Source organism: Alosa alosa, chromosome 12 (genome assembly GCF_017589495.1).
Source record: "Alosa alosa isolate M-15738 ecotype Scorff River chromosome 12, AALO_Geno_1.1, whole genome shotgun sequence".
In the NCBI taxonomy this organism is placed as follows: Eukaryota; Metazoa; Chordata; class Actinopteri; order Clupeiformes; family Clupeidae; genus Alosa; species Alosa alosa.
In genome coordinates this window covers 30,371,463-30,397,165 of record NC_063200.1, presented here as the reverse complement: position 1 = coordinate 30,397,165, position 25,703 = coordinate 30,371,463, and the positions used below count along the sequence as shown (strand labels likewise).

At 44.3% G+C, this 25,703-nt stretch overlaps 1 protein-coding gene across 3 annotated transcripts in view; it reads right to left on the bottom strand.

The window, feature by feature from the left end:
* The window catches only part of atp2a2b (ATPase sarcoplasmic/endoplasmic reticulum Ca2+ transporting 2b), a 41,259-nt gene that overhangs the window by 1,615 nt on the left and 13,941 nt on the right, over nt 1-25,703 (bottom strand). For all 3 annotated transcript variants that reach the window (XM_048258765.1, XM_048258767.1, XM_048258766.1), the window contains exons 7-19: nt 17,353-17,433; nt 12,463-12,548; nt 11,734-12,031; nt 10,898-11,064; nt 4,713-4,801; nt 4,458-4,560; nt 3,989-4,120; nt 3,583-3,702; nt 2,688-2,906; nt 1,958-2,293; nt 1,237-1,457; nt 413-615; nt 108-193 (exon numbers count right to left, since the gene is read on the bottom strand). In XM_048258765.1, the coding sequence (XP_048114722.1) occupies nt 108-193; nt 413-615; nt 1,237-1,457; nt 1,958-2,293; nt 2,688-2,906; nt 3,583-3,702; nt 3,989-4,120; nt 4,458-4,560; nt 4,713-4,801; nt 10,898-11,064; nt 11,734-12,031; nt 12,463-12,548; nt 17,353-17,433 (2,141 nt within the window). The remainder of the gene's footprint in view (nt 1-107; nt 194-412; nt 616-1,236; nt 1,458-1,957; nt 2,294-2,687; nt 2,907-3,582; nt 3,703-3,988; nt 4,121-4,457; nt 4,561-4,712; nt 4,802-10,897; nt 11,065-11,733; nt 12,032-12,462; nt 12,549-17,352; nt 17,434-25,703) is intronic.

Below are 25,703 nucleotides of genomic sequence, written 5' to 3'. Positions count from 1 at the left end.
GAGTTCCAGAGAAATATAATGGACCATACTGATAAAGTGATGGAGAGAGAGAGATGGAGTGATAGAGAACATTTATTTATTTGGTATGTTGGGGTGTGAGTACATACCAGGTGGTAGAGGGTAATCCTGGGTCCATCCTCAGCAGCAATGAACCACCAGGCAGCAGCTCCAACAGTACCAGCACCCACATAGCCTAGAGAGCAAAACAAAAACACGCCGTCAAACTTACACACTTCATACGCCTGGAGTGACTAACACAGTGTTAACCTACACACACCACCTCACATGTTATGAGTAGCATAGGAACATCACACACACAAAAGGACGTTACATATTAGATTATATTTTAAACGAGCAAGGGCTCACACACACAATCTGCACCACACACACTCGTCCACAAACGCAGACTCACATCCGATGGCCAGGTATCTGAAGAAGAGCCAGCCGGAGATGAGGGGCTCGCGGGCGTTGCGGGGGGGCTTGTTCATGATGTCCAGGTCGGGGGGGTTGAAGCCCAGTGCGGTGGCTGGCAGGCCGTCCGTCACCAGGTTCACCCACAGCAGCTGCACGGGGATCAGAGCCTCGGGGAAGCCCAGCGCCGCCGTCAGGAAGATGCTGTCGCCATGGAGAGAGAAAGAGAGAGAGACGTTCACGTCAGTGTTACTACGGCGGCGATGTGATTGATGGACTGGGAACTGGAGGTCAGGGCTCTGGAGTGAGTGACACGGGAGCTTTCCACAGAGCTGCTGGGAGCCAAGCACAACTTTGGGCCCCTTCCAGACATAATGAGGGTTGAGTTCCATTTGGCTTTGCACTGGGGCGATTATGAAGATCCACATTTGGGAAACTACATTTTAAAGCGACAACAGATGGCCCATTACCCTACAGGCACTTAAAATCACATAAGACAACTTGATTCATATCAAATGATAAGCATAAATGACCTCTTCAGATTAATTGACGACGTCTTAATGTATATGGGAGGTAAAAAAACAAACATTCTGCCCTTGTGTATGTGACAAAGACATGCCCTCAAGGAGTTTCAAGGTCAATGTGGGGGATATTCAAGACATTCCTGGGTAAATGTACACTTTCTCCAACAGCCCTGATTAAAATCACACTGATTGTACTCTCCGACCATTTCTTCTATCTAACAGGGAGGCTACACTGACTGCGCAACTGAAGCGCTCCGTAAGAATAGTTTTAGAAGACTGGCCTGATCTGGCGTAATCTTACCAGACGACCTCTCCCACGTTGGAGGAGATGAGGTAGCGGATGAACTGCTTCATGTTGTTGTAGATGGCACGGCCCTCCTCCACGGCAGCCACGATGGTGGAGAAATTATCGTCGGCAAGCACCATCTCAGACGCGGACTTTGCGACGGCGGTACCGGAGCCCATGGCAATGCCGATCTCGGACTTCTTGAGGGCAGGTGCGTCATTCACACCGTCACCAGTCTGTGAGAAGAGCATGATGGGAAAGAGGAAGAACGGGTCAGCTGTCAGCTAAAGTCACAGTCCCTGAGAATTTAACTGTATAAAGCTACAGGAAAATATGATATTGATAAAATTATTCATACAAGTCGATATAGACAATTATTAATTATTTTTCACAACTTAAAAAAAAAAAGTTAAATTTGGCATATAGCATTACGCTGGTGATGCTATCCATAAACAGTATACATCACTGCGTAACATGCACTGTAACCATCTAGGCTGGCAAAAGTGCCTAAAGTCTACGGACAAAACAATCTGGGCAGAGACATTAAATGTGGTTTCATGATACAGCCATCAAAATAAAGGCTTTATTTAAACACATTGATCGATCCTAATGTTAAAACCACTTCTCTTTTGATACTTTGATCCCTATACAGTCACAGGCACACCTGTGGATATTTTCCCCAACTGATGCACTCCTGAAAACAACCAAACTTAAAGAACCTATCTGGGATGCTCACCATGGCGGTGATCTCGTCATAGGACTGCAGGAACTCCACGATCTTCGACTTGTGCGAGGGCTCGACGCGGGCGAAGCAACGGGCCGTGAGCACGGCCTCGCGCTGGGCGACCGGCGACAGGTCGTCGAACTCGCGTCCGGTGTAGGCCATGCGCGACACGTCCTCGCCGTCGCCGAAGATGCCGATGCGCCGGCAGATGGCCACGGCCGTGCCCTTGTTGTCGCCGGTGATCATGATGACGCGGATGCCCGCCAGGCGGCACAGCTTGATGGAGGCGGCCACCTCGGCACGCGGTGGGTCCAGCATGCCCACGCAGCCCACAAACGTCAGGTCCGTCTGCACACGAAACGAGAGATGGCATGAGGAGGGTGACGGAGGAAAGGAGCGATGCACAGTGAAGGGGAATGACAATACTCAGCACACTTCTTCTATTCAAGAGCCATGGCAACCCTCTCCAATCAATTACAATTATTGAATAGACATCCCCCTTTACAAAAGTGCTTTTGTTCTCTTTCATTTACTCCTAAAGATGACATTAAGAATGTTCAGTGCTCCCTTGGTGCTGTGCATTTCTTTGCAGTCATTCTCATAGTCAGACCAAATGTGGAATTCCCCTGTATAGACAATGAGGACTGAGGACTGCATTGTCCTCTACTCAATAGTTTTGTATGAGGCCCTACAATCTATTTTCTGTGTGCGCGTGTTAAGAGTGTGTGTGTTTTGAACTGACCTCATACTCTGCAAAGCGCGCGGAGTCCTCCAGGACGAGCTGGTCTTTGCTGGGGGGGTTGTCTCTGGTGGCCAGTGCCAGGCAGCGCAGTGTGTCACGGCCGGTGCCGTACTCTCGGATCACGGACATGATCTTCTCCTTGATGCCGGCCGTCAGGGGCACCTTGTTGCCTCCCACGCGGATGTGCGTGCACCTGTCCACAACTCCCTCAGGAGCTCCCTGTAAATAGACAAGTGCATGAGGGTTTATAATAAATCTCTCTCTGTTCAATACAATTATAACGTAAAACCTAAAATCTCAACATTCTGAATGTTTGTGGATTTTAACATTAATTATGAATTACTATTAATTATTACTATTAATTATGTAACGGATAATGAATTGTCAGCTGTTCATTATCGGAAAATAAGTCCCGGCAGGGCAATTTTTAAAATGATTTTGTTACAGTTCCACGTCACACAAATAGAACTTGACAGTTTCAGGTGTTGCATGGCAATGTCTTACTTGCTGACTTTCACTTTCAAAGAAATTCCATTGCAATAAGCTAACGGACTACTTGTTGCCAATGACAGCGACAGTCATTATAAACTTTACTCATTATATAGTTTTAACAGACCCCGAAAGTTAGGAAGGCCCATTCACGTGAATGTAACTTTTTGCAGCACTCTGAAGAGCCGTGTAATAATTATTAATTTTGAATGCCTTGATCTACAGTTACTTTCTATACCACTGACAAACATTCCATCTGTGTGTGCACTTTGCCCATCATATCCATGCACTTGGCACAGTTCTCTTATAGCTGAGCTACAATTTGACTCATGGGCAAATGTTTGCAACATTAGAGGTCTGCAGGGCTGGAGATATAGTGTTAATAGATGAAGCACTGAGCCTCTACCTTCACAAACATCTTGCCAATGGAGGAGCGGGCTTTGTTGGGAGTGCAGTACACAGACATGGATTTCCTGTCCCGAGAAAACTCCAAGGTGAACTCCTTCTTCATCAGTTGCTTCACCACCTGGCAAAACACACACACACACACACACACACACACACAATTAACTGACTGCAGCAAACAGACAATGAACACCACACCAGGCTACACTGGTGGTTTGACCTGACCTGGATTGAGCCGCTAACAATGGCAAACCGAGGAAAACAATATGGGGCACGTTTATAATACTGTGGTTGATCTAACCATGACAGCCCACATGTGGGATTTGTTGTGGCCAGCCCACAGCTGTCTGGTTTTACTCCAGTGACTTCCTCTGTCTAGGGAGTCGTGATCAGCGCAGACAACTCACCGAGTTGCAGGCGTTGGCTCTCTCAACCTTGGATAGGCCTTTGAGCTCAGTGTCGAACACATTCATCTTCTCCACCAGGCAGGTGAGGGCCGTCTCGGTGGCCTCGCCCACCTTCTCAAACACTCCTTTGGTCTGCAGGACAACACAGGGCACACAGGGACTTGGGTCACAAAGAGCCTCATACATTATTAAAAAAAATGAGACGATGACAGTCAACCGTTCAAAGTTCCTCTGGAAAGACATGTTGATCTCCAGATTTACATTTCCACGGCTGGGCTTCACCAACATTATAAAGATGGAAAGATCAAACAACAACGCCGGTCATTTGCCATCCCTGAAAGCCAGGAGACACGGACATCCTCTGGCTTATGTGCTTAAGCAAATCTCATTTCTGATGTCAGATGGCAAACAGAACTGGTTGTGACAGGTGCCTGAGGAGGGATATATGATGCCAGGATGAGAAACTCACCTCATTGTAGTCCAGTGATGAGTCATTGCACAGAGCACAGATGGTGGCCATCTCAACCAGACCGTCATACTCGGAACACCTGACCGCCTTGCCTTCATGGAAACTGGACACCAACGGAAGAAAATGGAATGGCAGGTGAATAGGCGATGAATAAGGAATAGACCATACCAGAGTCTGCTCATAGATTTATGTCTGTGCATCTGTGAGTGGATGTTTTGTAAATGACCACACACATACAAACAACAAGACACTCACACTTGTCCCTCAGGGGCGTAGGTGGATCCAGTAACTGTAAACTCCTTCAGGGAACAGCCGTCTCCCTCCACTTTGTCAACAACGAACATCTGAAAAAGGCCGCACACACACAAAAAAACCATGACACTCAGCAGACACCAGGGGGCAGTAGAGTGCTGGAGAGTTTCAGCAGCCCGGAGTTTCAGCATCACCAAGTCTGCACTGACTCCACTTCTGCTGCAGAGCATGGGGTGACCAATGAGCTGCCACCACTCCAGACCTGAGGCCCACACACAGAGAGAGCAGGAGGGAGAGAGGGTAAGCACAAGGGGGGGGGGGGAGAGAGAGAGAGAGAGAGAGAGAGAGAGAGGGGGAGAGAGAGAGAGAGGAAGCACAAGGGGGGAAAGAGAGAGGGTGAGTGTGAGTGAGAGAGAGAGCGAGAAAGACAGCGCAAGGGGGAAAGAGAGCGTGAGGGAGGGAGAGAGAGAGGGAGAGAATGACGGGGCTTTGGCTTAGTTCCTGACAATAGCCAGAGCTGAGCCAGGCAGACATGCTGACAGAGGAGTCAGGGAATAACGGAGCGAGTGACGCAAAGGAGCTTTATCGAGCAAAAAAGTGGAAGAAGGGGATGAGAGAGGAGAGAAACTTAAGAACGCAACAGAGGAAGCTGAAGCTGACAGCTATAGAGGAAAGAAAAAGGGGAAGTGAGGTGAAAGCTGGAAGTGGGACTGATGAATATGATGGAGAAAAAGAGTGGAAGGGGAGAGAGAGAGAGAAAGAGGGAGAGAGAGAGAGAAAAGAGAAAGTGAGAGTTCATCACAGTCCCCTCAGTGTGGACACAAAGCGGCCAGGCGGGCAGACATGCAGGCCCGGGGTCCTGGTGGAGCAGCTGGCATTCGCTGGGCACGGCCTTATCTGCCCGCTAGCCGGCCCAGCCCGGCTCGTCAGTCGCCATCACCCCCAATCTAAACAAAAGAAAAACTGCAGTCTATCGCCCTCTCCCTCTCCTCCCCTCTCCCTTCCATCCCCTCGCCCTCCCCCTCCCCTCTCAGGCAGAGCAGACTTCAAAGGCCTGCGCCGGCGCTGGCTTTCAGACAGAAATATATATTTAATAGCAGAAAAATGATTCAAAAAAGAAAAGAAAGAGAAAAAAAAAAAAAAAAAAAAAAAAAAAGAGTGGAAATGGCACTGGATAGGGGCGCCCGACGGAGGCAATCTGGGCTGGCGCTGCAGCGATAGTGTGCAGTCACAGTCCAGCGGGTGCCTCATGGAGAGGGACCCCTCGCGCTCGCTCACATTCAACTAAATAAACTAAATAAAAAACCCTCCGAGCTCGGACATCACTATTCCAGGCCAGCAGCACCATTCACACTGTAGAGGGGTGAAGCATTCAATGCTTCTATATTAGGAGCAATTTATGTAATAGCCTAGTGCGTAGTGGACAATATAAACTGAATAAATGCGATGGGTTGCTCATCAAGAGGGAGAAGTGCATGTGTGATTAAACAGAATGTCAGTTCAGGCTGAGAGAACAGAATCGGTGAACTGCGCTGAAGGAGAAGGCTGCATTGGCAGTACATAACAGGTGGATTGATGAGGCATGTAAGCTATAGATTTGTAGCACATAGCTCTAGGGGGCTGACCAGCGAGCTGATGCTGTGTGTGTGTGTGTGTGTGTGTGTGTGTGTGTGTGTGTGTCTTTACACAGCCTGCATCTCAGGCTCTGAGGCTACTAAAGCTCAGGCAGAGACTGAGTCCCCAAGACAAGGTCAGTTACGCAACAGCACTGCAAGTATCTCCCTCCTGCATACTGATCAGGTGCACTGGCTCAGAGAGGGGGGTAAAGCGAGCGAGAAAGAGAATGAAAGGACAGAATGAGTGATAGTGAGAAGAGGGGAAAAAAGGAAAGAATGAGTGAGAGCGAAAGAGGGTGAGAAAGAGAAGCAGAAGAGAGGGAGAGTGAGACATCAGCGCGAAGTAAGAGAGCAAGACAGTGAGAGGGAGGGAGGGAGAGAGAGATCACAGTGAGAAGGATGCGCATGAAGGAGGTGAGGGGCAAAAGAGGAACAGCATCTGAATGAGGAAGAGTAACGATAGGAGGGGGGCATTCTAAGACAGCCAGAGGTCCATTTCCCAAAAGCATCATCTCTAACTATGATAGCAACCTTGGTAGTGTCACTGGCAAATGGGAGTCCATAGATTTAAGTTGCGCATGCACAAAGACTTAAGCTTCATATGGTCACATATCATGGTTTTAATTTTGGAACAGTAGAAAATAAGAGCAAATTTGTTAGCTCTTAGTTAATTGTGACCAAAATACGATCGAATATCAACACTGTATTTCTAGATCGTTTACGTGTGACTCACATTTGTCAGTGACGCTACCACGGAAAATGCATCGTAGTTAGCTTTTGGGAAACGGACCCCAGAGCGACACATGAAAAGTGATTTATGCTTAGGTGAGAACAGGGCTTTTGAATTTAATCAATCAATGCTTCAGACATCTGCGGGAAGAGAGCACAGGGCAGGCCAGTCAACTAAAATATTCCACTGGACAAACACCTCACATGGACGTAGCAACTAGAAATTACTTCATTTAAGACCGAGTCCTCAATCCAACACCAGAACTCTGGGAGACGAACACCAATTTCCACGCCTTCTGGCGATTAACACAGCAGTTATTTTTCCGGCCAAATGCACTTTGTTGAGCCAAACTTGCAAATGAAATTGTTGAGCCAAACACGCAAACAAAACAAACCCTTAAAACAATGTGACAGCTAGGGGACGGCTAAATCTCCGTCTCTCTGATGGCACAACACAATTTCCTCTCTGGAGGCGACGGCTTAATAACTGGCAAGGCCACAGAATCAGCAGTGACATACAAGTCACCGACAAACAGAAAGTTAGTGGAGGCTACAGTTTTTACTGTTTTGTTTGTGTTTCACTATAGTCGTATTCCAATCTCTAAACACATTTTATGAGGTGTTGAAAATTCATTTTTTATATTTAAAAGATAGCAAGCGCTTGTGTACACTTAAATATCTTAACACAAAATATCATTCAAATGGTCTGTACACTACATATTTTGGCCACAAACCGACTGAACAAGAGCCTGTCTGGTGCCGTTTAACACAAAATATTTACATCTTGGGGGATATTCTTATTGTGGTTAAACTGTATGGTCAACCTTTGGAATAGGGATCGACCGATATGTTTTTTTCAGGACCGATACCGATTTCAATTATTACCAAAACAGGAGGGCGATAACCATTATGTAAAACCGATATGTCAGTTGTCATAGATATGTCAGTCAAAAAGGGGGGGTAGATAGTAAAGGCAATATGCTGCAAAAAATTCATTCAAAAGCATTTAATTATGCAAACTTTTCTTTCTTCTTTTCTTTTTTCTTCACTTGCATCACAAGTGTAAATCCTGTGTATGATGTTAATCCAAGAACTGAGTGATAGCAATTATTTTGATAGCCCATTAGGCCTAGTCTATGTGCTTGTTAAGGGACCCGTCACAAAGAGGATGCTTTGCCATCGTGTGTGTGTGTGCACGAGAGAGGGAGAGGGAGAGGAAGAGGTGCATGCGTGATGGCAAGTGTTACGGTTGAATAGTTTAACAAAACAGTTTTAAAATAGTTCTTAGGCTATTTAAGCATGCAATTTGTGTCCATATGTAGGCCATAAGCTACACTTTTGTGAGCCTAAAAGGCACGTTAATAGCCAGCTCAGAACGCGATTTACTTCAAGTCGGATTAAATTACGGCTGGCCCTGGGTGCCAGTAGCCTCGTCTTTTCCGACAGTCCGTTTCAAAAAGGAGCAAATCGACTTTTAGACGTTCGCTATCGCATAATTTAGGACTTGTCTACTATGTAGGCCTAAGGGATAACGTTCGCCAAGGTGTCCTGTTATTCACAATTAATGGACGAGGTGGAGACAAAGATCTCCGACGCGCAGCACCTGAGTTTGTAGGCTAACTAGTAGGCTAAACAGCATATCACTAACGTGCATCAATCGGGAATGCGCTAAATGAAGGAAGTGGGTGCTTTACTTATTGATCTGGATCAAAGAGCTTACAATAGCTACAAAGTAGAACAATAGCTTACAAAGTGGTGTTTTTGTAACTTCAGTGTAGATGATTGTGATTCATTGCAACTTCAGCAATGTAAGGTATGAGAGGGATGAAGGGAATGAGAGACGCTTTACAGACAAAGTACCGCGTTTCATTAGTTACCCATTTCAATATCGGCCTATCAGTGGAAAAAATGACAATACAATTATTATAAAAATGCTAAATATCGGCCCTAATAATCGGCCCAGCCGATAATTGGTCGACCCCTACTTTGGAATGGCTGTAGCAACTGAACTCCATGAACTCCTGCACCTTAAATGACATTAAATCAAGTACAGGACTTAAGTTCAGGGTCAGAAATGTTCTTTGCTTCATCAGATATATTTGAACACATTATACATTATTATCTATTTTCAAATCTTAACTAGCCCAGGCAAGCCTAAATTCCTGCACATTGCTTAAGAACTTTAAACCCTGCACAGAGCTTGACTGTCAAATATAGGCGGGGCCTTACCCAGGGATTAAAGTGAAAAAAAAAAAAAAAATCGTTTGACTGAACTTTTTTCAGGCCATAAGTCATACATTGTTCATATCTATCTATAGAGATAGCACCCCTTTTGCGGTCGAGACCTATTGATTTTTAATGTACAAAAAGATGCAAACAGCAAAGGGAGTATCCACCTTATTCACACGGCGGCCATTGTTTAAACCAAAACTACAGAGGCTAGAGGGTACACTTACTATATAATTAATGCCACCTACAGGTGAATGCATAGAACCTAACAATCCTATTGTTTGTGTACCCTGTAGCCTTGTTTTAGCCGCCAATGGCCGCCATGTGAATATGACGAATTGAGAGTGTTTTTGATTGAGATTGAGTTTTCCTGATGAACAAAACAATATTTCAGTACCATCCCTGACCATTGCTGACAAGCCATTGCTGTTCTTTTCTACTGCAGCAATATTGTAGAAGGGCTTTAACTTACACTCTTATTTAATTACTTCAGGCCAAAAGTGTTTAAAGGGGAGATTTTTTTCTTTTCTTGTTAATATGCAATTCAACACCAAGTAAAATATATAAAATCAAGTTTGCAAGACTTCCCATTTCCTCATCAAAGTAACGAATCAGAACATTCGAGATATTGTTCATATTTCCATTTGTTGCCTCATCCGCATTTAATGAAAACGTGGTAATTTTGAGTTTTACAGACAACTCAGATTTCCAATGAGCAGCAATACTGTGTGTGCTCATGCAGGATGTCAAGATTTGATAACGCATAATCTGGAGCTTTTTGTCTTCAGCATCAGATTGTATAAGGTTGACAAGAGGTTGCGATATGGTGAGGGACAGGTCGTGTTGCGCTATGAAAGAACATGTGTAGCCTACTTTCTGAGCGCAAAAACGGTCAGCCATAGATAAACGTAGTTTGTAGTTCTCCCCCGTTTCAGCTAGTGGCCTTGCCAAATAGACGCACACAAATCATGACGCTAATATGCGAGGTTCTGGTTGGCCTACTGGTCATGGTTTTGTGCTATAAATTAATAATATTTTATAGCAAAGTTTAAAGTTGACTATTTTAATTGCATGGTTATTTTTTGTCAACATACACTCACAACCTACTGTCGTTAAATGTGAAGGCCTAAGCAATAATAGGTTACATTGGGTGGCATAGCAGGCTCTGTTCAAGTCATAGCCACACCCAAAATGAATGACAAGAGTTCGCAAGAAATTGTCTACATTGATGCACGGAAAGCCTAGCCTACGCCTCTTCCCCGAATTCGCACAGAGCTCACAATGTATCATATCCAAAAAAGTTAAACGGATTGGCCAACCTCATCAGCTGTCTCGATTGTGTCACTATAATTCAACTTTTAGACCGTTAGTCCTCCAGACGTGTTCTTTTCTTTAAGCAAACGGTCTTTAAACATTTACCATCACACACATTAATTCATCGGACCTAATATTTGTAGTTGCCTTAAAAAAAGGAAAAGAAAAGGTGATAGTCGCCTAGGAACCCCCCTCTTATTTTTTTCTCATGAGATATGCATCGATCTCAAATATGGCATTTCTAAAATCAAATTGACGGAAATCCGTCGTACAACGGAGAACTTTAATCCTTGGCCTTACCCTGCAGACAGACATCTGATTGGTGGTGAGGGTGCCCGTCTTGTCGGAGCAGATGACGGAGGTGCATCCCAGGGTTTCCACAGAGGGGAGCGAGCGCACAATGGCATTTTTCTTGGCCATGCGACGAGTGCCCAGAGCCAGGCAGGTGGTGATGACAGCAGGCAGACCTGCAGAGAGAGAGAGAGAGAGAGAGAGAGAGAGAGAGAGAGAGAGAGATTACAGAGAAACAGAGAAAAAGATTAGGTACAAAGACTGATCAAGGAAACACGGACTTTCTTAAATGCTCATGATGCAACCTTACAGTAAGTAATGTTCATAGTAGCTCTTCAACTAAACACATAAAGGAAACCACCCAGGGTCTTTTTTTGGATGATAAAACTTTCGGTGAGGACCAAAATGATATTAATCAGTGTGGTTCGAGTAAGACCGTAACATGCATTTGTGAGGAAAAAGCATGGCATAGGCTTGTGAGTATGCTCACTACAAAGTAAACAGCTACTTTAGGTCACTGACTGGGCTCACAATGTTTTACTTCTATGCTATTGTAGAGAGCGCCCCTAGAGACTAAACAAAGCATTGTAGCTCATGTGAAAGAGAAGAGAGACCTTAGGCTGCTTTCAGACCGGAAGTTTCCTTTAAGTGGGAATCGAATGTTTGATCTGAAGTGATGTCTGGCCTCAGCCAACTGTCCCTGGTTTCTCTGAATCTTTGTGAATGAACGACATCTATAATCATGATGCTGCTTGTGAAAGAACTACCTGCCAACTGTTCAGTCGGGCATCAAAAAACACAAAAACACATTTGCGCCATGCTTCTGTCACCATGGCGACACTAACCTTCAGGGATGGCAGCGACGGCCAGCGCCACGGCGATCTTGAAGTAGTAGACGGCGCCGCGGATCCAGGAGCCGCCGTGCACGGGGTCGTTGAAGTGGCCGATGTTGATGATCCACACGGCGATGCAGATGAGCGAGATGACCTTGGAGAGCTGCTGGCCAAACTCGTCCAGCTTCTGCTGCAGCGGCGTGCGCTCCTGCTCTGTGCCCGCCATCTCGTCACGGATCTTGCCGATCTCCGTGGCGCCGGCCGTGGCCACCACAACACCCACCGCCTTGCCCGCGGCGATGTTGGTGCCCTGTCGTGGAGGAGAACAGAGGAACATATTCAAATTAATGAATTTTAATGGTTGAGTTTACAAATCTGCAGCAAGGAAATGGGTAAAAATAGGTAAAACCTATCTTTGCTAACTTATGTCTGAGACTAAAATGCAATAAATTGCAACAAGCTCCAGTCCTCTCTTATTGGCTCCATAACAGACTTTAACACAGTGCACCAGGCTAGGGAACAGTGTATCAAGGATGCTCTAAGTGACTCACACAGAATGACAGCAGGGACCAGTGAAACAAAACAGTCACAAAGTCAATAAAGCCTCACAACAAGAGGGCAGCTGAGAACAAGGATGACATGACCGTGGAAGAGGTGATATGGAAAGAGCAGGGGAGAGGGAGAGAGCGAGGGAGGGACAGATGGACAGAGATGAAAGGGGAAGGTAGACTTCAGACTCACAGAGAAGAGCATGTTCTTCTTGTCCTGGTTGACTGCGCGGGGGTCAGGCACAGGGTCGGTGTGCTTTATGACCGAAACGGACTCTCCTGAAAGGAAAACGGGGAAATAAAAAATTAAAGTAAAAAAAAAAGAGGTAGGCGTACTAATGGTTTAGACAGGCGCCTTATGTAACATTAAGATTCCTTTTATCTAACATCACCAGTGAACTCCAGCATCATTTTATCATTTTATACAGTGTCACACTCTTAAAAACACTAGCTGGCTGTTTCATTTGCATTTGTGGAAAACAAGTGTATTGTGTTCAGAATTGAGCATTCTTACTTATTCCGATAAATGAATAGAAACCTTCAATAACTTTGACCGTGAAGAAAATTTCAGTCATAAAGATTGACCGGAGAACAATTAATTAGCAGGCCAAAACATTTGAAGTTAATTACATAAAACCCATCAACACTAACTAACTATTGATTTCCTTCCACATACCAATAACTGATACTGACAAGAAGCATGGCCAAACTAATGCCATATAAGGCTCTCCTTAGTAAATAGAGAGATCAGCAGCAGTAATGAATTCAAACTAAATGAAGTGAAAGTGAGCATCACAGGTTTCTAAGTCAAGGATCAAAATAAAGAATAGACTTAGTCTAAAATATAATTGGAGCGGGTATCAATATAAACCACTTATATTAATCTTTACCTCATTTTAATTGGTCCAACAAAATTCACTGCCTCAACTGAATTTAGCACAGACAGAATGTCTTTTTGTCTGAAATTGCCACCTTTGAGTCAAGCTAAGAACACAGTATGCATACAGAGCCATCCATTATTCTTTAGGGCAATTAAAATGTTACCCATCCAGCTACCTCCCCAACTAGCCTGCTGCCACCCACAGAAAGAAAACAGTTTATCCACTAATGGCATGATACGGTTATGCCAACTTCAGATATACCAACACAAAATTGTAAAAGTGAAATACTAGAAAAGCAATAACTTTCTCCACGCCTACACTTTTATTATGTCCATTCGGAGGGTGTCTGGGGGTCTCGGGTGACAAATTGTTCGAGAAACATCTCTGGCCCCACTTACTCAAACGTGTAGACAGAAGAGATTAGCCTGACAATACATCATGCCATGTGATGTGAGCAAGAGCCAATGGGCAAACAGCCCATTTTGTCAGTTATGTAGGTTAGGCTACACTTTACAGATGGAGAAAGCTGTATGTGCATTTATATGGAGACAAAACACGCGTGGCCTTCACAGCCTATCATCATGCAATCATGGTTGTCTGTGCAAAACAACAAGACAAGTCCTAACTTGACACTTTGTCCTACTTGTGTCACGTGTGCTAAAAATAGAATGATGGAATTCCTTGACTGGTTGATCATTAAACTAAAAATGTCCACCCTTATAACTTATGACGAGTGCAGGGGGGGGATTAGAAGCGCACTCCTAATCCTGTGAACAGTCACCCAGCAGCAGCAGACGGCACACTTCACATTGCTGGCCTGAAAAACATTGCTGCTGTCTGGTTCATGAAGTGAGATTAGGCCAGAAGGCATATCAGTTTGGAACGGTCTGAGCCGCCCTACAAGACATCAGCAGGAGGGGCTGACATGAGGGCGAGGAAGGAAGAAAACGAAAAGCACCAACTGCCATAATTCCCTCAGAATGCTACCAATTAAGGCATTGAGGCAGGACCCCACTATCTGGCCTCCCTCTCTCCCTCCCTTCCCTTCTCCTCTCGTCTCCATCTCTCTGGTTCTCTCTTTTCTCTGTCTGTGCTGTACTTTTTCCATCTCTAAACGGTTCAGCATGGCTGACCTCTCGCTGAAGCACAGGTCAGTGAGCAGCGGCGGGCGGCAGCAGCGGTGAGAAGCACCCAGGACGATGGGAGCCGCAGGATGACTCAAGGGCAGATTCATGAGGTGCCTCTGCTCTGGCCAACTGGGCCCGATGCTCACAGAGACGCGATCCGACAGGAGCGGACAAAACAAGATTTCCGTGCACATAACCTTGGAGGGCTTCATTGGACATTACTACTGAGGTCAAGCTCTTAACAAAAAAGCCAAAGGGGTTTTGATACACGTTTGAATGAAAATACATGTGAGCTCAGGTCCAACATAATTTTATTGTGGGGGAAACACAGCTTTTAAAACCACAACAAACAAAACACTAAGAAACATGTCAACTTTGAGAAATAAGTTTATCTGCTGTGTGCCCAAGAGTTAGATACATATCCATACATATAAGGATCAGTGTTGGGCAAGTTACTTCAAAATCGTAATGTATTATGTATTACTTATTACTGTCATTTCAAATTAATTTGTTACATTATAACATGACTGCCTCTGAATTGTAAGGCATTACACCACTATTGTATTACTTTTAAGTTACTTTTACCAAAATATCTAGAAATATGGATTTGGAATTCTAAATGCAGTTTATTATGCTCAATGCAGCTCATTGCACTTCTAATGGAGGGTGATGTGGTATAACATAATGGCTGAGCTAGGCTTAAGGCAAACAACAGTAGAATGCAATAGGCGCAGTGATGGCTCATGATGCAATACAAGGAACAATCATAGCCAGAATGTTGTTAAAAGCAGACAAAAGGTCGAAGTCTGGTCAATTGTGATAGAAATGCTGTAACTTTAGGCTTAGGCCTACTCATTAAAATCAACAGAGAGCCCACTACCTGTATATTGTAACCCAAAACTTAGACATGTCAAAATAGGCTACACAGTGCCACTGCTGGCCATTTTGGTGCCCTAACTGGTGAAATACAATAATAACCTAAGTATGTCATCATATGGCCAACTATAAAGATGTAATCTGCCTGTTTCCAGGGATGGGTAGTATTTCTGAAACATGTAATATGTATTTCAAATACAAAATAGTATTTTGTCATTTGTATTTTATTGGGTTGAAGGAAATGGCTCTGTATTTTGTTTTAAAATACTTTATTGGTGTGTATTTTTGCATTTTAAAAATACTGCAAAATACTATATGTGAAAAACTGTTAGTAACTAATTGGTAGTTAGGCAACAATGGTTTATTTTTATTGCAATCAGCTAATGTGAGAACAGCTGTGTTCAAAGACACTCACAGCTTTTCAGTGACTGCTATTGTTGAAGCATCAGCACTGGTCTGAAGCACTGGTGTCAGGTCATACACAAGTAAAGATGAGCAAGTTCACCTGTGCAAGTTCACATAAGGACACCAACAAAGGCAACCATGTCCTATTGTCTCCATGCCAATTTTAACAGAAAAAGTGTCAGATATCTCAATGAACCACAATGACATCAATAGATGGTAAGGTGTTGAGTGTGTTTGAATGCCCTTCCTTGTAGCATCCTTTTCTGCATTCCACAGTGGGAATTCCCTTCCTTGTAGCATCCTTTTCTGCATTCCACAGTTAATTAAATAACAATTATATTTCCTTATTAGCTGCATACTTGAGGTTGGAGATATTGAGGTATATCAAGTTTTTCACATACTGGAACTTCAAGATACATAGCCTTATGATTTTCTTATTCAGTTCTGCACTGGACTTGAATTACGAAATCGGCACAGATACACAATTATCAAGCATCAGCTAGATGACTAAATGTATTATAGATACTATAGATAGATGTACTAAATGCAAATTCTTGAATTATTCTTCTGATCACACTGATGACGGGCCAAATTATATTGTTTTTTACTGTTTTAATAGGCTAAATGTTTGGGATAAAAAAAAACTTTTTTTGCAGTGCTTCCGTACTTCCTTGAAAAAAGTATTTTGAGTATTTTCTAAAATACAAAAATACAGTATTTTATTTTGCTATATATATGGTTACTGTATTTTGATACATTAAAAATGAGGGTATTAGGTATTTTATTTTGAAATACATTCTGATGTATTTTTGCCCATCCCTGCCTGTTCCCAGCATTAGCACAACACTTTGCGATGGTTAGCTTGTCACCTGTGACGATATATGCTAGGCCTAAGTGACTGACCTATCTGGGTGCGTTTGGAGATGCCTGATGAAATCAGACGTTGTTGAATAGGCATAATTTACCCTGGTGCCACACACCTTGCATGTAGCTGTTCGCTTATTTCCTCTGTGCACAAAGTTTTTGTAACCCAAAGTAATGATAAAAGGCACAACTCCGGGAGGACTTCTTGTCGCCATGGTCAATGTATTTATGTCTGAGTGTGCACACATAGCACATGCGTTACATTGCACATTATGGCAAAGGGGCCATGTCGCTCGTTATACGTTTCACAAAGTATATGTAGCAGTAAAATAAAATAGAAATAACACCACTTAATTTCAGGTTAAAATGTAATGCGCATTACTGAAGTTTGTACCGAGTAAAATATTACCGAATTGTTTTTTGTAATGCCTTACATTACCGCGTTACAGAAAAAAGCAATACATTACAGTAATTACATTACTTTTGTAACTTGTTACTCCCAACACTGATAAGGATACATATCCTTCTCTTCTCTGTGTGCATTAACACCATTAGCCTAGCTTAGCATAATTCACTGGAAGTGGGTTAGACCAGCTAGCCTATAGCTAAAAATGAGCTCTTAGGACTGTTGCATGTCTTATACAATATTTAATTAGTGCAATGGGGAAATCTCGAGCATGCAGAGCCCATGAAGGATCCTCTAGTCAAGATGCAGACGGTTGTTTCACACACTCAAACTCATTCTGCATGCACAGTGAAGCCTTTGGTGGGTATCCGACAACAAGTTGCCCTTTTCCATTCATAAGGAAAAAAGCCCCCGCTCTAGCCTCGAGCCCAGCGCCAGCTGAACAGCCTCCATTATTTACAAGTGTCCAGCGAGTACACAAGCATACAAACAAAAACACAGAGACAAACAAAGCCATTTCTCACCTGTCAGAATGGACTGGTCCACCCGCAGTGTGGTGGACTTGATTGAAGTGAGGCGGATGTCGGCAGGAACTTTGTCACCCACTGCAGGAAACAGAGACAGAGAAGCATGGATAAGCAAACAAAACAGACACGGCACATTTTTTTTCCTTTTTCTTTCTCTTCTCATTTTTCTTTTTTGGGTTTTACATCAGTTGGTTACACACAGCCAAGGGCAATATCATGTGAGAAATGATTGCTATCCATCGAGAGATGTGACGTCAATCAAGTGGAGGACGTTCTTACTTGGCCCAATCATTTCTGCAAATATTTATCCTTTGTTTGGGGTCGAGGGAATTCATATGAAAACATTATTTTAGAGTCAGTAATGACAGCAGACCAAATAACCCAAAACTGTTCCAAAATGATGGCGCCATCTAACAGCCAAACACATGTTGTTCATCTGATCTGTTGATTGTTGGAAAAAAACAAGGGCTTCCTCAATAATGCAATTATAAACTTCTGGCTGCCACAGGATAACTGTCCATCATGTGTCCGTCCTCCCAACAGCCCCCCTCATGGCACCCACCAGGCACTGCAGTTTCCAGCACATTACAAGTGAGACAAGCACAGTACAGCAGGTCCATTTCAGGGTCAACCACTTGACACAACACTTTTTTCTGAAGATTTAAAACTGCCATGTAAACTGCCATGTGAAAACTAAGGGGAAGACGATGGTTGTTCACAGGACACAAACACTAAAGGATAACTACAATTTCTAGTCCTGGCCTAGACACCAAGAATAATCTTTTGAGATATTTTTACAGTGCTATGTGGGGTTCTGAGGTCCGTTGTGTGGTGCTGTTTAGTACCTTAAGTACACACATGATATTTGTTGATTGTCATCATTGATATTTGATATTGTGCTGACATTTTTATTACCTTTTCGCTTAATGTTGGCTTACCATCTTTTAAAAGCTGCTTACTGTTAATTTTAAGTATCGCAAGGTTCTTATTCCGGAAGTCAACAAATATTGTAACCATAACCATATAAAATGCAATCACAGAGGCCATCAACAACCCGCTATAGCAGTGTTTCTCAAACTTTTTCAGACCAAGGACCACTTAACCAGTAAAAAAAACATCACGGACCACCTAGCTAATAGACACAATAGGCCTACTCACTGAACCACCTTGCTAATTGTCTTTGCACCTTGCTTATTGTGTCAGAGGATTCATGATTTAAATTGGCATAGCTTACATAGGCAGTGTTGCAGAACTGTTTGGATTCACATACAAGTTGGTTCAATATTGCAAACAACTCATTTATATTATGTTTTACCACATCTGCTTACGGACCACTTGGGATAGCTTGCGGACCACCAGTGGTCCCCGGACCACACTTTGAGAAACACTGCACTATAGTAATGTAGTTACACTGTAACAAGAGTAATCATATAAAGTGCAGCCTCTTCACTGCCTTTGTATCTGGATTTACTACCCATAACAATGTTCTACAATGCCACTGAATCAAATATCCTACTTTGACAAAATCTTCCATGGGTAATAAACAAAATAAACCATAAATTATGTGAACTTTAATGAGGCTGTGAAAAAAAACCCTCTTCAAGTCACATTTTCTGCCAACAGCAGAGACCAGAATTGAAAGTCAGCCAAAACACTAAATAGTGAGGTCCTTTTAGTATTTTGAATTACACATGCAATGTTTCCCTTTTCAAGTGAAGAAAGCCGCAGTTTGTTTCATAACTGTATAATAATGTCAATTCAAAATTGTAATGACACATCACATCATATGTGAAATTCATGGTGCAATTCAAACAGGACCAAAAAATAATTTCTCGGCCCATTTACAATTGCTTGTCTCCTCTCCTCTCCTCCTCCCCCCAAAAGTAAGGTCTAAGGACCGAAAGAAAGAAAATCATTTGATGGGGAAAATGAACTATTGACTGGATCTCATACAGAGGCACACAGGTGATAAAGATTATGGGGCAGCATGTTCATCCTTATCTATGCTGGGGGAAACTGATTAGGATCTACTGAGGCCTGGACGGACGACGAACGAGTCTCACAAGTGTACCGTCGTTGTCTTACTTGTAGCTATTTGTGTGTTAAGACACCCAAAAAGGTCACTCTTTTCTTGCAGAAGCCCCTGCTCGAGAGAGAGGAATGTGATGCATTAACCTGCAAAATGTTCCATTACACTCCATTCTGAGGGCCAAAAATAGAGCACTCTTCATTCTTTCCACAAACAGAGTGGGCTGCAGGGATTGGCAGAGAAATAAATGCAAATGTAAACACCTAGTCATCTCCCTTTCAACCAAACCACTGGAATCAATGAGAGAAAAGACAGATAACACAAACATTTAAGCCCTGCCGTCTTATTGGCCCTGGGCTTCAGGCGAGGGGGGGGGTGTTCAAATTCTCCCCCACCTTTCTTCCTCTGTCCATCATTATTGATTTAAAAAAATAAAACAGATGTGGTTATGAGGTTAAATATTAGCTTTTGAAGCCTGTACATACACCACTCCCTAAACAAGACTGTATTTCCACTCATAAAAGCAGGGAATGCTGGTGTAGTTCTTCTAGATAGAACAACACATAACATGAATGAATTCATAACACTGCCAGGAAGAGTGGAACTGGAAAGAACTGGGAGATTAGCTTGTTATCATAATAAACTTTAAACTGCGCCACGGGAATAAGAGGTGTAACAGCTGTAACCTCATCCGCACCTGCTGCGGACAGGAACCCCTATGCATTATGTAAAACATTAGAGCCAAATCAACATGCGCGCCATGGCTGGCGTACTGCAGTTTAAGGGGACAGCTGCCATGGCTTGTGTCAGCATGACCTTCCAGCTTGGTACCCCTGATGTTACAGAACACTGCACACCCCAAGTGGGCATGTACAGCACAGGTCAGCTACTGTTGGCACTGTTGTACTGTTGTTTTTTTTTTAACAATTTTTCTCCATTTCTCTGAACCAGTTTATAAAAATACACTGTCAAAATACCCCCAACCCACCGAAGTATGAAATATGGAACATGTGTGCGATATATAGTCGTTGCGCTCAAATAAGGGGGTCAGATATAGTTGGCTAGCCTATATTTATCAGACCAGGAGAGCTGATCTCCTTCAAAGAGAACTCTCCTTGAGAAAGAGACAGAAAGGAGGTCACCTTGCACCACAGCCTGGGTAACTAACAGGGGCTTGATCCGCTGGTGCGGACTCATGTTGAGCAGTGTTTCTACCCAGGTCTGAAGCCGTGACCGGTCTTCTGTTGGTAGCTGGGTGGCTAGGGGAATGCAGGAAAGGCAGCGCCTTATCTCTACTGTTGATGAAATTGGGATGCACTTCCTCTCGAGCCAGTTATTCTCCATTCCAGTGACACACACACACACCTAACTGACTTTCTTGTGTCTCCTCGTGTCTCAGCCTCCCTCGCTCTTCCTATCTCAAGTGTGGATGTGAGGAGACAGTCAAGACCATGTGATGTGTTAAGCAGGCTCGATTAGAGCCAGCTGACGTTGGGCTCTCGTGGCTGTCCGGCAGGGGCTTTAAATAGCAGCTGGTTTCTCAGTAACAGGCTATGCCTTCCAGGTGCAGCTCCTCCTCAGTTCAAAGGGCCATACATTGAAAGTTTCCCCACAAAACATCACAACCAAGAGTCGATGAGCAAACCCTTCGACTCGATCAGATGAAACAAGAGTGCAAAAACCTCAGGCAAAGGAGGTCTACTTAAGGACAGTGTATTTACACAGTGCCTTGAACAACTGTTAATAAGAGTAGAGTACTCCTAAGCCTTTGAAGAAACAGGCTGCTAATGCAGGCTTTCTTGTGAAAATACACAGCTGCAATATTAGATTGGATAATTGCTAGCTACTTGAAGGGACTCATATGACCAAATAAATATTCTCAGGAACAAGGGAATAGGATGTGTTGACTAATCTGTAATAAAACATTAACAGCCTGTTAAGGGACACCAACTACATATCCAATACAGAAAGGAGGGTCTACATTAAGGAATCTTTAACGACCCGAGCCCTATGCCTTTAACTCTTCCACAGTTCCTGAAAGACGTGCCACTTCCTGTAGCCTGTGACACACGAGAGGCCACAGGAGGAGTGTTTGTGTTCCAGAGGCTCACCCCAGCCTCGGGCCCGGCCGACCAGCACGTAGGCCCCTCTTCCTGGGACTGAGGGATCTGCACAACCTCCCTTGGGAGGACAGCTTTCTAAAGAACTTGCCTGGTGTCGAGAGAGAAACACAGCAGCAAGTGACCTTGCAGCACCCTCGAGGCCAAGGGGGACTAGACGCGCACACACACACACACGTTGAAGTCCAAACTGCAGCTGCTACACAGAGACCTGGGTCTGCTCCCAGCAGGGTGAGGCAGGCCTTTCCTTCCTTCTTCTCATTCCTCCTCTTTTTTTAATATAGATATATATTTATTTATTTATTTATTTGTATGCCTTTAATGTTATAGGACAGTTGAGAATGACAGGAAGGGAGTGGGAGAGAGTCGGAGTGGGATCTGGAAAGGATCACGGGGCGGGAATCGAACCAGCGTACGGTGCAGGTGCCCCAGCCAGTTGCGCCACGGCTGGGGCCCTCATTCCACTTCTTTTAAGACATGGGGTAGAAAATTGCCACCTTCTGGCATGATGAGATTATCGGTCTCTTCAGATCTGGAAAGCTTCTAAATGAATGTTCCCATCACAAGTCTATGTCTAGTCCATCGGTGCGACCTGCTATTCGAGAGAGGAAAAAGTGTCCACATTGAAACTCTACCTTTGGTTCAATAACAGACACATATTTGGTCAATATTGTGGTTTAAACAAATCACAGCTAGTGAAGGGCGGGACATCCCCTCTGATTGGCCATGGCCCAGTGCCTGTGTGTAAATTTGATTTGATCTCAATCATTGCAAAATCACATTGGAACATCTCTTGAAATTGTGCTTAAATACATTTCTAGGGAAGATGCTAGCATGGCGAGCTAGTTTAGCCAAGGCCTAAAGATCATGAAGGATAGTATGTAAGACATTGAGCCATGAGATGTGCAGTTTGAAGCCCTTAAAAGACGTGCACTGTTAATTTACTCACTGTTATTTTTATTTAATTCATCTTGAGATGGTTTAAGTTTAAATTTCAGCTCAGTGAAGCACTTAAAGCACCAACACTTCATTAAGTTACTTTTCTCGTAGAATTGTAAATCATAAGTCATAAGACAACCTATATAGGGCAGTAATTAAGGAAAAAAGTGAACCTGCTGCGGTGTTAAATGCGATGTGGTTGAAAATTTGGGTGCACCTAACTTTTGTGCTGGTGCACCTAAGAAAAAAAGTTAGCGCACCAGTGCACCAGTGCAAAAAGTTAGTCTGGAGCCCTGTAGTCTATGTGTACTCTCTCTTTCCTCTTCCTTCTACTCTAGCTGACTGACTCAGTTGTGGTTGAAGCCACAGAGTTGCGGTGATAGAACGTGCTGCTGAGTTTCCGTCACAACGTTACAGCAGGTTATGCAAAACGGAAGCAAAGGCTGAACTGGGGGAGGAACAGAGTTTGTATGTTTGACAAGCACGAGGGGTCAAGGTGAGGCAAAAAGATAACCAGAGTCTCTCGTCAAATGGCGGATCAACCGAGGGGAAATCAAAGCGCTGGCTGTTTGTGTGTTCTTCTGTTGTAGCAGCCAAACAGACTGAAAGTCTCAGAAGCTGTTGGAGCCCTGGGAGGGTAAATACAAAAGTGTGCAGAGGAAATTAACAAGAGATGAGACGTTGTGACTGGTACAGACATAAAAATGAAAGGGGGGGGGGGGGACATGACTAAACAAAAAAAGAACAAAGAACGAGTAAGCGGAACACAATAAAATAAAAATAAATATCAAAGTCAATGTCAGAATGTCAAAGACAACTAACAATGCTTTCATGAAGAGGCCTTGAGTAACCCTGGCAACAAGTGCACTCTGGCACACTCCCTACCATCTGTGTGCTGGGGCCGGGAGAGTGAGCGCGCCTGTGACTGACATCTCAGCACCCTCGAGCTGGGTCAGGGGACGGCCAGCCAGGCAGCCAGCCATGGCAGCAGGTGCTGAAGGCAGGCGACTAATGTTTCTGGCACTTCTCGCTGCTGACGCTTAGGGTCAAGCCCTTGCTGATGGGCTTAGCGTCAGCACCGTCCGCTTTTACCACCACCACCAACACCCAGACCCCGCTCCCCCCACCCCTTCCCTCCAGGCTCGGGAGGAACTGGTCTGCACTTTGCCAACCATTCCGTTTCCTCTCTCTGCTGGTCATTCCCCTCCGTTCCCTCTCTCTCTCCACCTACACCACCCCCCTGGGTTACTGCAGCACTGTTGGGGAGTCTGAAGGTCAGAGCCCTGCACTCTCCAAGGGACGCGACACGACAGAGGTTGCAGTCAACAATCACATAGCTCTCTCATACTGCAGCAACTTACGTCACACCACCCCAGAGGGGTGGCAACTTACGTCACACTAAACCCAAAGAACAAAGGGGTGGCAACTCAAAAATCAGATCCAGTGGGGCTCAAATGTTTAAATAATTTTCAGTGCTCAACATTCCATCAGGTCAGAATAATTAGATTCAACGTCTATGCTAAAATGTGCATGCAATGTTAAAATGCTTTCAAGCAAGTATTGATTGAAAGGCAGCACCAGTTGCCTCATCAGTATTCCGATCACATCTGCATCTATGTCGTCATGTTGCCATGACACAGAGCAGTTCACAAGTCCAAGTATTCTATTTGTACTTAGAATCTGCACCATGAGCTCCATTTTCTCTACCAATTCAATTGGTAGAAGCTAACAGACAATCCATCTTACAAGAGACAGAAATCCACATCCCAATATACGCTGACAATCAAAAATTGAGTGGGGAATTTCCATTCAATTTCATTGCATATGATGTTGGCAGGAGTGGAAGAGGATGGGAGAGATCTCTAGTAAAAGAGTGCAAAGATGTAACAGGAGCAGTAAATTGTGTGGGAGCTTCACCAGCTTTAGTGTCCTTTAAAATGTATGCGTGTGTTTGTATGAGTGAAAGAGAGAGTGTAGGAGGCTAGGTAGGTGTCTTCTTAAGACGTATTTGCCCTACAAGGTCATTCTGCTTTTTTGTGAGTGTGTTTACAAGTGTGTGTATGAGTCAGAGGAATGGAGAAAGAAAAATGAACACAACACACAGAGAGAGAGAGAGAGAGAGAGAGAGAGAGAGAGAGAGAGAGAGAGAGAGAGAGAGAGAGAGAGAGAGAGAGAGAGAGAGAGAGAGAGAGAGGATATGGACGGATATCTTCATTCATATTCACAGCTTAAGAGCGGGGAGGGGAAGGGGGACAATATCTGGTCCAGTGACTCATCTTTTACTCTTGAAGGAAGCAAGCAAGCAACAAGCAAGTCAGCCTGTGGAAGGAACGTATCTGTCTGAAAAAGTCGCACTGCTGCAGATCCCCCGGGCAAGAGAGGAGAGAGTAAGTGAAAGAGAGAGGAGAGAGGAGAGGGAGAGAGAGAGAGAGAGAGAGAGAGAGAGCCAAAAGAGCAGGACAGAGAGACAGAGTGCAGCGGCTCCCTGTAGACTAAACTCAGCGTTTCAGGACAGCGATGCTTCCTGTGCTGTGCCGTCATAGGGGAGCTGCAGGGACCCAGTCACCATCACTCTCCAGACCAGAACATCTGCAGCGGGTCAGAGGGCTTGGGCTGGGGGACAAAACATCTGAGGCCACTAAGTGTGTATGTGTGCATCCAAGTGCTTGTTCCATCTAAAAAAAAAAAAAAAAAAATCTTAGACTCCACGTCGTCCTCTGAAGAGCTCTTCAGAATTCAACCCTAAAGTATTACAGACCGCTCGCTCCTCCATCCCTTTTCCTGTTCACCCCCCCCCCCACACACACTCTCCCCAGCTACTCAACTCCATCTTTAACTGACGGCTTGAGTGGTTTTAAAAAAAAATCAGTCTGCCGCTTCAAGGGGCTCCTGGGACTGGAGACATCTCCCTCCTCATTCTCCTCCTCCTCCTCCTGTTTGTCCTTCTCATGTCCGCCTTGTCCTTCACACAAGGAGAAAAATGCAAAAAAGCCTCCCCCCTTCTCCTCCTGTCTCCAGCGCATACAGCCGGCAGCAGTCAATGCCTCACACGGAAGAGGGAAGGGGTGGAGAAGCTGTGACGCAAGAAAGGGTCTAGCCAATAGGAAACCAGGCTGATGAGAGAGAGAGAAAATGAGAAATAGAGAGACAAAAATGGAAAGGCGAGAGAGGACCAATTATTGGATGGAGACTTGAAAAGCGCCAAGAAATGGAAGCCCGAGGGGACAAACTTGTTTTCTTTCTCTTTCTCCATCTCCTGC